The sequence below is a fragment of the Tympanuchus pallidicinctus genome, unplaced genomic scaffold (genome assembly GCF_026119805.1).
Source record: "Tympanuchus pallidicinctus isolate F22 unplaced genomic scaffold, pur_lepc_1.0 scaffold6, whole genome shotgun sequence".
NCBI lineage: Eukaryota > Metazoa > Chordata > Aves > Galliformes > Phasianidae > Tympanuchus > Tympanuchus pallidicinctus.
The window spans coordinates 14,523,320-14,536,594 of NW_026294780.1; the positions used below are offsets into that span (position 1 = coordinate 14,523,320).

Below are 13,275 nucleotides of genomic sequence, written 5' to 3' on the forward strand. Positions count from 1 at the left end.
GCTTATTGGGTACTTTCAAGATAACCAGAAATAGCAGGGGAAAACTGTTCAAAAGAAGTGAGATTTTATTTGGATCCTGCAGTTACTGAGATGTCTGTGCCAGTGTCCTTTTGCTGCAAATTCTTTTTTCCTGATGACTTACAAGTTTGCTGGCAGCAGAATCTATAGACTAGGTCCTTCTGTGTTGAGTGGAACTCTGATCTTTATACTTCTTTCCCATGCATGCATTAGTACAGCTTCTTGTGTGGTATTTGACCAGTGACCGAATCTATCAGTGTTTCTTCTATGTGACATCACTATTTGCGTATCATTATTTTTTTGCTTCATCTTTTATGGTGTAATTCACTGGGGTATTCTTTGATTTGATTGGATGAAAGCCATGAGAATTCTAAAGAATTTGTTAAAGATGTGCAGTTCAATTTTAAGTTTTCCTGGGCTAGCCAATCTTTCAGACCCCTTTTGGTGACTCATACAGCTAGTTAGAAAGATGTTAGAGACTACTGTGATGTCTTTTCTTCTGGGTTACAAAGGGATTTTCCCTTGCAAATAAGGGTTTCTATATGATTCCTTATTAAGATGAAAGGAGAGTGGAATAAGTCCTATCTTGGGAAATATATATTTTAATCTTTAGGTAGTTATATAACAATCCCATTGCTATTACAAATTGCTTATTTAAAAACAAAAAACAAAAAACTACTTCATAGCTGACAAGGATTGTTGTTAATGTAAGGTCTTACCCAGTGGTAATGAGCAGTCTTAGAGATAATGACCTATTCATATTTATAAGAATAAGAACTCCATATTTAGATTCAAGTCGGCAGAAATCCTGTGACTGGTTTTAACATCAGTTTAGCATCCTTGGACATCTAATAAATGGTATTTAGATTTGTGTCAAAATAGATTATCTATGTGGGGTTTTGTGATGACAGAATCAACTTTTCATCTAAATCTTAGGTGTTTATACAAATGGGAGGAAGAGCTCCTGGAGTGCAGCCCTGCAGAGAAGGACTTGGGGCTCCTGCTGGATGAGAAGCTGGACATGAGCCAGCAGTGTGTGCTTGCAGCCCAAAAGGCCAACAGTGTCCTGGTCTGCATTAAAAAAGGAGTGGCCAGCAGGGAGAGGGAGGTGCTTGTTCCCCTCTACCCTGCTCTTGTGAGGCCACATCTGTAGTACTGCGTCCAGGCCTGGGGCCTCCAGTACAGAGTGGAACTCTTGGAGTGAGTCCAGAGGAGGGCCACTAAGATGGTCATAGGGCTGGAGCACCTCTCCTATGAGGGAAGGTTGAGGGAACTGGGCTTGTTTAACTTGGAGAAGAAAAGACTCCAGGGAGACCTTATTGTGGCCTTCCGGTTCTTGAAGGGAGTGTATAAACAGGAAGGAGAACGGCTGTTTACGAAGGTGGATTGTGATAGGGCAAGGGAGAATGGTTTTAAACTGAGACAGGGAAGGTTTAGCTTAGATATTAGGAGGAAGTTTTTCACACAGAGGGAGGTGACGCACTGGAACAGGTTGCCCAAGGAGGCTGTGGATGCCCCATCCCTGGAGGCATTCAAGGCCAGGCTGGATGTGGCTCTGGGCAGCCTGGTCTGGTGGTTGGTGACCTGCACATAGCAGGGGGTTGAAACTAGATGATCATTGTGGTTCTTTTTAACCCAGGCCATTCTATGATTCTATGATTACCATTTCATAACAATTTCACTTTCTCTCCTTAGGCCTGTAGCTAGTTAGCTGGGCAACCCAAATTAGATTGCTCTGTGTGCATCATTCCTCCTGTACTTCTCTTTATACACGTTGCCTTTTGTTTCTTGACTTACTTTTTTGAACCGTAACAGGCTAAATTCAGTATTGTACTGTTGAGTCTTTAGAAATGCTGAATGCAACAGAGTTGCAGTGTTTTGGAGGCTTTGTTCTTGTTCATTAGTTACAATGGAGTTGAGTACTATGCATGGCCTTACCATGAATTACAGTGCAATGAGTGGGGGAGCAGAGGCATTCCTTGCTCTCAAGCTAAGGTCATCTTTTATAACTTGTATAACTTTGACTCTATAGTTATCAACTAGTTATAAAGTTTTGAAGATATTTCCTTCTTTTGTCCTTTTAGACAATCCTATCAAGCTCCTGGTGTTGGAGATTGCCTCCGTCAGCAATTAGGGTCACGTCTTGCATGGACTCTAACTGCAAGCCAGCCTTCTTTACAAAGCACTACCTCAAAAGGCTTTTCAAATGCTGTCTCACGTGGCGTACCAAGGTCAAGGCGAGAAGGAGATACAAGTGGTAAGCACAGATGTGTCTGCTAAAGTTAGCTTTCTACAACTGAAGTAATTTTGGTATTAATAGCCACCAGCATTTTTAAAATGCTTTTGAAATAGCTTTGTAGCATGTTGAATGTTACAAGGAACATTTCTAAAATGTATTTTACAGAAGGATAGAAGTAAATATGCAATAGAGTGGTCTGTGTGGCCTCAGTATCTTTGACTGTTTTTAATTTATTTTTCCCATATTTGGTTTGATAAGGTATCTTGATCTTCTGACAAGATTGTGGCTTCGTTGCAATGTTTGTCAGAATCAAGTGATCGTAGCTGCATTCTTGGTCATTCTAGTGTAGATGAAAAGATGCTATGCTTTTAGGAAGTCAGAACAACAGCTCAAATTGAACTTGCTGAAATACAGCAAATCATTTGTGATTCTGTATTTCAAAACTTGAAACTGCATTAGAATATAGAACTTTTAATCCTATTTTGTTATTTAAATTAGTACAGTGTTTATAGTGATTTTAATTGAAGAAGTTTCCAAAAATCTTGTCAGTAAAATTAAAAATAGATAAATTTTTAGTTAAAGAACCAGTTTAGTCCTTTAAGTGGCTGCAAACTTGAAACATGTCTAAAGGATGTATTCTGATTTTACAGAAGCAAAACTGAGGATAAACTGTTTAGCAGGTCATCTCTGCAGCAACTGCTGTGGAAGTTTCAACCCACTCTACTTTTACTATAAAAATGGGAGACTTCCGAATAAGAGAGTTAATAGTAGATGTCATGCTACACTACTACTGCTCTCTGGCAAAAAAAAAAAAAAAGAAAAAGAAAAAGAAATGTTATTATTGTTATTATTATTTTTGTTTAATAACTCTTCTGTAAAAAATCATAAATAGTCACAATAGTCTATCTACCAGCTTCTGCTGAACTGGTCAAATATGTTAAAATGCAGCTGAGGTCTCTTAACTGCTAACAGGACACAAAGCAAATAGAACAGAGTTGTGCTCTTGTAGATGAGGGTGAGATTTGGCAGCTAAAACCAAATAAACACTACTGTTGATGTGGAAGGGAATGGGTGCACTTCTCTCTCTCAAATCTAGTACTGCCTCCTACTTTTGCTGTCCCGATAGCTACAAAGAGTAGTAGAGACTTATTTCATTGAACTGGTCAACTGCAACTCTTGATTGTGGAATGGATATAAGGACCAGCAGTTCTTTCACATGTAGTTGCTTGCTGAAGTAGTAGAACTGCACTCAGAATGCATAAGGCTGTTTTCAAGAAGATATATTTCAAGAAGATACATTTCTGTGAATATCTTTTCTTCTGATTAAAAGGGTTTTTGTTTTTCTTTTAAAGTTGTTTGCTGTGGGTTATTGACACACAGACATTATAGACAGGGAGCTTTGCTGTACTGTCTACAATTTCACTAAGAGCTCCTAAAAGAGAACAGCTACACTTGCGCATCTCTTGAGTTTATGAAAGAAATTTGAGTTTTGAAGAGCACCTTAAGGCAATGGCTACTTTTGCTAAAAGAGGAATGCCTTTTTTGTTGTTGTTGCTTTTATTCTGGGTAGGTGGATCTATATGAGAGGTAAAATGATGAGGATAAGAGTGCTGTCAAATCTGGGAGCAGAATGTTGTAACATCTCAATTTCTGGATGGTCTGGATAGTTGAAATTGCTTCATTCTTGATGTCTTAAGTGAAGTCAAGAAAAGAGATGAAGCTTTATAGCCCAGAGGAGGTGGGAATAGTTTCAGTGGCCTGTATAAAATTTTTCTCAATCTGTTATTTCCTTTAAATCTCAAATGTAATCTAACCTCCAACTGTAGATATGAGCCAGAAAGCAGAATGAATGCTGGAATAGCAAAAGCTTTACTAAATCAAGGATTCACAAACAATACTGCTTTCTGCTGGTCATTTCTGTAGTTGTTACACAGCTGATGGACTGATTTTTATTCACCTTTTTACACTGAACAGCGACATTCAACACTGTAAGATGCTTTTAAATAAGCAACTCTCTATTCTGAATTAACTCTGATATACTCTAAGCTACAGATTATTCTTGTAAGACCCAGTTAAGTATTTCAACTGTTCTAAGAAGGGTGAACTTACTATAAAGCTTACTTCAGAACTTGCATTGTTGATAGGATCAGAAAAAATAACAAGTTTAAAACTTGTTGAAGTATTCATTAAAATATAACATACTACCTGACCTGATCCAGGTATTGAGGAGTTCTTGACTTTCCTTTCACTTTGTTGGATTAAATGTCTTTATTTATTCTTTACAAGCTTTTTTTTTTTTTTTTATTTGGCTGAGCGTCTACATACATTTTTAAAGCTGTGATCAAATTGATTTTAATTTTCCTGGCAAATCTAAGCACTTTTTTTCTTTTTTTTCCTTTCTAGGCTCTGTTGAGATAACTGAAGCAAACCTTGTAAGAGATGTTTTGTATGTCTTCCAGGGAATAGATGGCAAAAACATCAAAATGTGCAATTCTGAAAATTGCTATAAAGTTGAGGGGAAGGTACTGTATGGAGATTTGTATTTTTTGTGTTAGAAGACAGATGTTTAGGGGAAGAACAGCCATTTAGTTTTAACAGAGTAGCTTCAAGTATTACTTAGCAACCTTCTGTTTTCAGTCAAACCAAGTTCTTGCTTTATGCATTCAGATGGATAGAAGGAAAGTCACCATCAAACAAATGCAGGGGCAGTATGGAGTGAAATTAACATTTTGGGGTTTTGTTTGTTTTTTGTTTTGGGGTGGGTTTTGTGTTTTTTTTTTTGGAGGAAATTCAGGTGGTTCAAATCCATGTGGTTTTTTGCCTGCTTTCTCTTCTACATCCAGAAGCAAAGACATGGAATTCTGTTTTTTTATATTATGGCAGCTGTTAGTATATTGCCTAAATATACTCTAAATACTTACACTCAGAAATAAGCACACAAATAGTGTCATAATTGTAATGGATAAGTGTAGTATCAGAGTCGAAAAGTGAAAAAAAAAAAAATATTTTGAAATCACAACTTTGGAAATGTTTTTGACTGCTTTCTCCTGGCTGCTGAGTAAATGAGCGAGATTAAGGAACAGCTGTCATAGTGAAGGCTGAAAGTTCTTCTTTGTTTCTGTATCAAAAACCAACATAAATATACCAATAGAAATTTAAAAATAATGGCTGAACTTAGTTCCCAAAAGAAACCTGCATTTTCTAAGTTGTTCAGAAGTAGTACCAGGCCAACAATTTCTAACTACCAAGTGGGACTCAAAATATTAAGCCAGTACAAAGACTCCTAAGTTACAGCTTTATTTGAGGACTTCTGCCATCATTTGCCCTCCTCAGTGTATAAAAAAATTAATGTAAAGTAGATGCAGGCTTTTGACCACATTTTTGTTGGTCTAAGACTAACAGCTATGATACAGAATGGATGCTAGGCAGCCACTTGACCTTATGGACTTGGTTGCAAGTTACGGGGGTTCAGATGAGGTCATGCAGTTGGCTCTAGCTGCTTTAACATCTTATTCAGTGTTCAGAGGGTACTGCATCACAGTTCAATTTCAGCTCACTAATTGCTTCTTATGTTCTTGTTCAAATGGAAAGACGATGTCTCCGAATCTCACTAGCATTAAGAGTGCATACAATACGATTGTAAAAGTGTTGGGAACTACTTTTGGGCCATTTCATGTCCAACAGCACAGTAGACTTATGTTAATGTTGATGATATCAGAACTGTCTCTTTTTTTCTCTGTAATAATAGCAAAAAATGACGTATCTCATAGTTCCTCCCATAGGTTTGTAATGACGTTTAGGGCTACTTGTGGGGATGGAAACCTTATGTTCATTTAAATCGTGTTAATAAATTGATTAAGGATGTCATGTTTTAAACCTGCAGATGCTGCAAAATTTCTAATTCCTCAACACTTGCACTGTGATAATTATATTCCGTATCTTATTTAGATTATATGTGGCAAAGGAAAGATAGGGCAACAGGTTTTTTTTTTTTAAAGGAACATAGAGAAAATGTAATGATTGATCACAAAATTAGTGCTACGGATTTTACGACTTTTCTGCATGAATTCCACGTTGCATAGGCTAGTTTGAGGTAAACAACTGTGCTACTTCAAACCCCTAATTCTGTTAAATCTGGGATTTTGATTATTTGAGTCCTTTGTGGTCAATAATGCTGCTTCCTTAGAGCTTTGTGTCTTTATCTGTCTTCATTTTAATTGTGGAGTCAATTGTCTTCCCTCCTTCTTCTTTGTTGCACTTATACTGTGCTACAGTGGAGCTGCAGCTGGTACTTACTGATGAGAAAGGACCAGCCATGTCCTACCTACTCTAGTTGTGTTGACTGCTTGTTAAGAAAAAAAAAGTCAAAACATGTAGTTTTCCCATAGCTGCACAATTTTGTCTAAACAGAGAATGGAAGCAATCTTCTATTTAAAAATGCTTGTAACATGCAGTCATTTTCCAGACAGTAACATACTTGCCAAGCTGTTGATTCTTACTCGAATGTTTTCTAATGTCAGCCTTAATATTAGATCTGTTGATGACATTCAGCACTGTAAAAGCTGAAAGCTTCTGATTAGATCTAACAGATGCAAATATAATAACACTAAGCCAATTTTGCTTGTTCCTCATTTGATTTCTGCGGATGTGTAATTGTGCTTAGTGTTTGTCAACCATTCATTAGAATTGTTGAATTTAGAATTCATGGAATTCTAAATAGTTCTTATTGCATGTTGTAGCTGTGGGCAGCATTTCTTTGTGTGTTGAACCATACTTGTTTGAGCTTGAATTTATTCTTTAGAAATTGTTCAAGCACTTGAAGCCATGTTTGCATGGCTAAAGAAGAAAGCTAAGGACTGAACTCTGATCTTAATATCAACTGATCTGCCTGGTTCAAGTCCACACTGTCTGTCTAATTTTGTAGCTGATTTTTCTCTCAAAGCATGTTTCTGTACTACTACCTAAGACACTTAATAAATGAGCTAGATGTTCATCAATCTGTTAGCTTGTTAGTGCTCTTCTTTGCTTGTGTTTGGACTGTTCCAGGTGGCTCTCAAAGACAAAATTCTCTGTTAAGATAAGGCGGGCCCAAGTGTTGTGGGTGAAAGTCAATTTCTGCCTCTTGGCCTAATGGATAACTCATATTCCTTGTTTTCTTTTGTCAAAATTTTTAAAACTTGATTACGTGTGTTCTTTGGTAACGTGACACAATGGGGTAGAAGCACATCTCAAGCAAGAACGAGAGGAGAAGGCAGTGCCCTTAGTGATGGTGACTGAAGGAAGAACTGTATTGTTTCAAGAAAGAATAGTGGTAGTTAAATAGACTGCAGGGAACTGAAGCAAGCTTGCAACATGAAGTGAGACAGTTGGTAAAAGAAAAGTGGAAACAATGTAAAGGAGCTCAGATGCACATGATGAAATATGGAGTAAAAGCTGTTATTGGTGGATCTAACAAACTTGGAATTCTGATTCAGTAAGTTTTGGTTTCTGATACCTACTCTGGCACTGTATTATTATATTCTGTTAAAGATTTGATTCACATGTAGTAGTAACTAATTATTTTCTCTAGGTTTCTACACTTGTTTCAGTCACTGGCAGCTTTTTTGGAGACCCAGTATTTTTATTCTTGATTTTCAGGTTAAGACGAAGTGGGATACTAGATCACCTTTTTGTTACTGTCATAATTGATGAATGTAAAAAGAATGTGTGAATGCTGCAAGATTAAGATTCCCAAAAAGGAAGATCCCAAAGTTGCCAGTAATTTATCTGTTGCTGTTGCCTTTCCATAGGTTACGTGTATTTACTTAATGCTGATTACACAGCTGTCTGTTTTTTGGTACTGTCCTTGCAGTATAGGTTAAAATTATGCATTCCTGAAAATTGGCTTGTTTTATGAGAAAGACTTTAGGGAAGAAATGGATTAGCATGCTTTGACTTCAACTTACAAGGTATTGTTTCTGTTAATTTTGTAGGTGAGCTTGTCCAAATCTCTCAGAGACACCACAAGCAGACTTGCGGAGTTGGGATGGCTACATAATAAAATAAGAAAATACACAGACCAAAGGAGTTTGGATCGTGCGTTTGGACTCGTGGGTCAGGTAGGTCCACTGAAAACAGTTGATGTTGCTACAGTATTTTGGTCTCATTTCCTTAGAAACTACTGAGTAAAATGCAAAACTAGAATGATGGGTAAACTTCAGAGAGTTCATGGCTTGGATCATTCATCCTTCAATTTATTCATTTTATGGACTGCCACTGTTGGTGTGGGTCAAAGACTGAAGGCAAAGGGCTGTTGCAGGAAGGTTTCTTGTAAAGAATCCTTTTTTTTTTTTTTTTTTAATCTCACTTTTTTACTGAAGTGTTTATGCATGTCTACAAACAAAAACATTGCTTAAATGAGATGATGGTGTTTCTGAACTAATCGCTTTCTTAGTTGTTAAGGTGACCTATGAGGAGACGCTCTTGTCTTGCCAGCTGATGTTGACGGTCATGTGTTAATACTAATTAACTCTACATAAAAATGCAAATATCCCATTATCGTCTGCCCTTTCTTTTGAATACAACATCAAAAGAATGTCAATTTTTGTTTTTATAGGTTTCATCATCATGATTTGTAGTCTACAGTAACTTCACAGCTGCTGTAATACCCAAAACCACATTTACTGCTAAGGCATTCTCGTTTCCTCTCACTTGCTTCCTCTGTAAAACTGGATATTATCCCTTCTGAGTCGACAGAAATGTTGTCCTTGCCTCTAGCCATTACATCCTACCTAATCTGCAAAGAAATTGAAGTGCTTCTCCCTTCAATCTAATTTTTCTTAAGAGGTCAGTAGAGATACTGTAGTGCTTCCTACTATTCTAATGTTTTATTCTGTTCCCTTCTGTCTCTTACTCTAAGTAACCCTTTTAGCTACAAATAAATATTTTCTAGTGATCCAGTGCTGATTTCCATGTTTTATAAAGTAGAGTTACTGTATATACGTTTCCTTCAGACTCTCCACCTTTTATATGGGTGAATTTTTTAATTATTTACCTAGTAGGTCCATACTTATGCTTATTTTCCCTGTCTCTGCCTTTAATCTATAAGCTTACAGCAAGGGGAGAACTTCAATTCTTCAATGAATATAAATGTTCAGTATCTTGGCTACCACATGTAGTTTCAGATAATCAGAAGAGGGCTGTGCAGATAGCTAGATGAATCTGCATAGTTCTAATGCTGTTAATTTTGCTTGAGGCAAATACCTCATTTTTAGTGCATAAGTATACAAATAAAAACATTTCTAATCCTACTGTCAGTATCTGGACAAAAAGTATAATCTGTTGTTCTTCACTGCTAATATAGCTGACAATTTCAGGTGCTGTACAGTGCTTTAAGAATTTACGCACAAGAATGCTTTGTGCATTTCAAAGCTTCATTTGCTTACTGTTTTAAAAGAATGCTTGTCTAAACACATGTTTGAACAACATGTAAGATAAGATGTACGTAGAATGAGATGGCTGTTTTTACCAGACAAAATATCAGGAAGAACAGTTATTGGAGTAGAGGTATATCTATATACTGCACTTCAGTGTTTGCTGCTTAATATGTAAGTTTTAGTTAGTCCTCAGAAATCATTGGCAATGAAATGAAACTTGCCTTGTATTTTGACATTTTGCCCATTTGAAAAAAATATCCATTTTTTTTAGCAGGCATTTAAAATGTTTTCTCTTCAGCAAGCATTTTCTCTCTTTCCTGAGCTGTCTTGCTGTGGACTAAATCAGAATTCACAGGATCATAGAATGGTCTGGGTTGAAAAGGACCACAATGATCATCTGGTTTCAACCCCCTGCTATGTGCAGGGTCGCCAACCACCAGACCGGGCTGCCCAGAGCCACATCCAGCCTGACCTTGAATGCCTGCAGGGATGGGGCATCCACAACCTAATTCTAGGACAGTGTCCAGTTTTCCATGACATTTTGGGAAACAAACATCTGTGTTTTTCAATGCTGAAATTGGCACTGAACGTAAATTTTGACTTTAAAGTCATTGATACTGTTTTCACTTTCTGTGTGCACTTGCGGTTCGTGCAGATGTTTCATTGGAGGCTCTACTCTGCCCTCTGTCTTAACAAATGCTGCTTTAATAGGTTTCAAAATGTACTGAAGAAGCAAGTGAGAAGAAATGAAAAGTGCAATTACACATAAGGGGGTTTCATTTTGCCCTTCAGTATCCTTGGAATAAAATGAATTTTGTATATCTTTCTAACTGATGAAGTAGAGCTGAAGAACGGAAGGCTTTTTCTTCAATAAAGCACATAATAGCAAGATTCATGTTTGTTGTTTTTTTTTATTTTTTTGTCGTCGTATTCTATTTCCCTAGGACTCTTAGTGTCTTAGTAGGTAGGCATTTTGTCAGGAAAGGTTTATTTTTTGCTTGTTCTTGTAGATCTATGCATACACATATTTTAATGAATAAATATTTTACTTGAAGCTCTTGGGTTCATGTGAGGTGGTTTTCTTCTTTTTTCTTTTTTTGCATTTCTTAAAATGAGTAATTCTCAATTGTTAAAAGTATCAAGAGCATCCTTTTTTTTGTTGTTGTTTGTTTGCTTTGTTTTTTCCAAAGGTGCTTAAAGTCCGAATTTTTCAGCTTGGTACAAAATTGAGTTGTATTGTTACTTCAGTTTTAGAAAACGTTGCACTGATGTTTTCAGTTTACAGGCCAGGTTAAGAACAAAAATAACAAACACAATACCTGAGACTCCCAAAGTGTGGGGCATTATCCATTACGAAATGAGTATTCCTTCATGAACTATCTTAAAATAATCTTTATGTATTTATACTTCAGTAACCCAAAGTCTCTATGCTTAGAATTGTTATACAGAGAACATTCTTTTCTTTAGTTCTGACCTATTAACTTTTGCACTTTCTTCAAGTTTTTTGTGTATTTTTAGTATTAATCATTTCCTTTATGTGAAGGGAAAAATCATCTATAGCTGTCAATGGGTAAAAGGACAGAAACTTGGATTACTCAATACAGCAGCACTTAATGGGAGTATTCCTTTATGACTATTGTGTTTTCTTGTTTATGCCATAATCTATACAATACACATAATAATAGCTGTCTAACTTCTGTGTTCCTTTATTAGAGGCCTTTTTGAAATTGAAATTCTATTCTTCATTACACAATGCCTCTTTTATAATTAAAAAAAAATCTTCTGGGTTAAGTTTTGCTTTGCACTCCCTATGGTAATGGCTAATGTTGTCATTGCCATGATAATACAGGCACGTTGTCATCTGACTTTGTTCTTGGAAAAGGAACGACACGTCTCTAGTGGAAGCACTCACATGTAGGCCAGTTTTCTAAGACTCAGCATATGTGGTGAAACTTTTAGCTCAGTTCCTTTAAGGAAACTTTTAACCACATTCGCAGAGTGATGGTAGGATAAAAAAGGCCATCTACATTAAACCAGAAAGATGTTTCCTGACAGTTTTTCCTTTTCTTTCTCTTACAGAGTTTTTGTGCAGCCTTACATCAGGAACTCAAAGAATACTACCGACTTCTGTCTGTTTTGCATTCTCAGGTAAACTAAATGATTCTTAGTTAGCTCATTCAGATACTCTAAAACAAAGCAACTCCTAAAGGTGTGTGTAGGTATCCTTTTTAGAGCAGGAAGGATGTACAACAGATGCTATTGAAAGTAGATGCAATACTCTGTAACTTGCACATTACTTACTCTTTGGATGTAGATATTCATAAATGTTTTTCACTCAGAAATTTGATGCTTTTTGTGAGCAAGAAATGTAACAGGTGTTCCTAAGCCCCTGTCCCTTTTTGCTTCGCTTTTGTCAGTTTCATCTTATGTGATGTTTCTGTCATTCAAATCCCAAATGGCATGGCACATCTTTGAGAAAGGAGAAAAATGTTCTTTCTGTATTTCAAGCAACTTGTAGCTTAGAAGCTGGGAACAAGGACAGTTCTTTAACATTTATAACTTTTGAATGCTTGTCATTATTACTTCTTGTATTTTTTCCTAGCTGCCATCCTGTTAATCTTTTAGTAATTATTTCCTGTTCTGTCCACAATAACTTTGATTTTTTTTTTTGGGTTTGCTGTAGCTTTTTTCACCAGGAAAATATTTGATTTCTTTGAAATAAAGCTTTCTAACCTCTTTACCTTTCCTGCTTTCAAATAAGTGATGGCTTTGGTGGGAGGAGGTGCATATGATGGAAAAAGGAAGGTTCTAGTGCCACTCACTTGGGTTGACCACAGGGAGTAGCCAAGCTCTTATCCCGCTTCTCACTCAGTCTTGTTTCTTGGAAGGTGGGGAGAAAATGGAAGCACAGCAAAAACATAATTGAATTAATAATGGTTTGACAGGGAAAGCAGAGTCTTTGTGCAGAAGCAAAGCAAAAGGAATAATTCATCCACTACTTTCCATCAGCAGGCAGATGTCCAATCTCTTCCTGGAAAGCAGGGCTCAGTGTTTTTGGGAAGGCAAATGCCGTCACAGTGAACTTTTTTCTGCTTTCCCTACTCTATTCTCTGAGCTTTTATTAGTAAAATGCTAATTACAGAACAAAAACTATGAAACACCATTTCATGCTTCAGTGCTTGCCAGTTTTGTTCCTTGATACGTCTGTCTATTTCTTATTTGATCAGCTCCAATTGGAAGATGATCAGGGTGTAAATTTGGGACTTGAGAGCAGCTTAACACTTCGTCGTCTTCTCGTCTGGACATATGATCCTAAAATAAGGTTAAAGACCCTTGCAGCACTTGTTGATCACTGTCAAGGTCTGTTTAATGTTCATGTAACACTTTTGGGAAAGTTATTTAACTTCTGAGTGGTTGTGCCTGCTAACTGTGCATATCACTAATATTGCTATTATATTTTTCTGAAAATTTTAAGTAGCTCATCTTCTGGAGTATCTCTTTTGGTACTTCAAGCAGAAAACTGATGAATAGATGCACTTAAACATATTGGTGGGTGTTTTGTTTGTTTGTTGGAAACATTTTTATTAAACTAGGACATGTTTA

At 36.7% G+C, this 13,275-nt stretch overlaps 1 protein-coding gene across 2 annotated transcripts in view; it reads left to right on the plus strand.

Annotated features, from left to right (window-relative positions):
• Positions 1–13,275, plus strand: part of TUBGCP3 (tubulin gamma complex associated protein 3) — a 46,071-nt gene that overhangs the window by 17,880 nt on the left and 14,916 nt on the right. For both annotated transcript variants that reach the window (XM_052705881.1, XM_052705880.1), the window contains exons 6-10: positions 2,103–2,275; positions 4,661–4,779; positions 8,230–8,355; positions 11,752–11,820; positions 12,900–13,032. In XM_052705881.1, the coding sequence (XP_052561841.1) occupies positions 2,103–2,275; positions 4,661–4,779; positions 8,230–8,355; positions 11,752–11,820; positions 12,900–13,032 (620 nt within the window). The remainder of the gene's footprint in view (positions 1–2,102; positions 2,276–4,660; positions 4,780–8,229; positions 8,356–11,751; positions 11,821–12,899; positions 13,033–13,275) is intronic.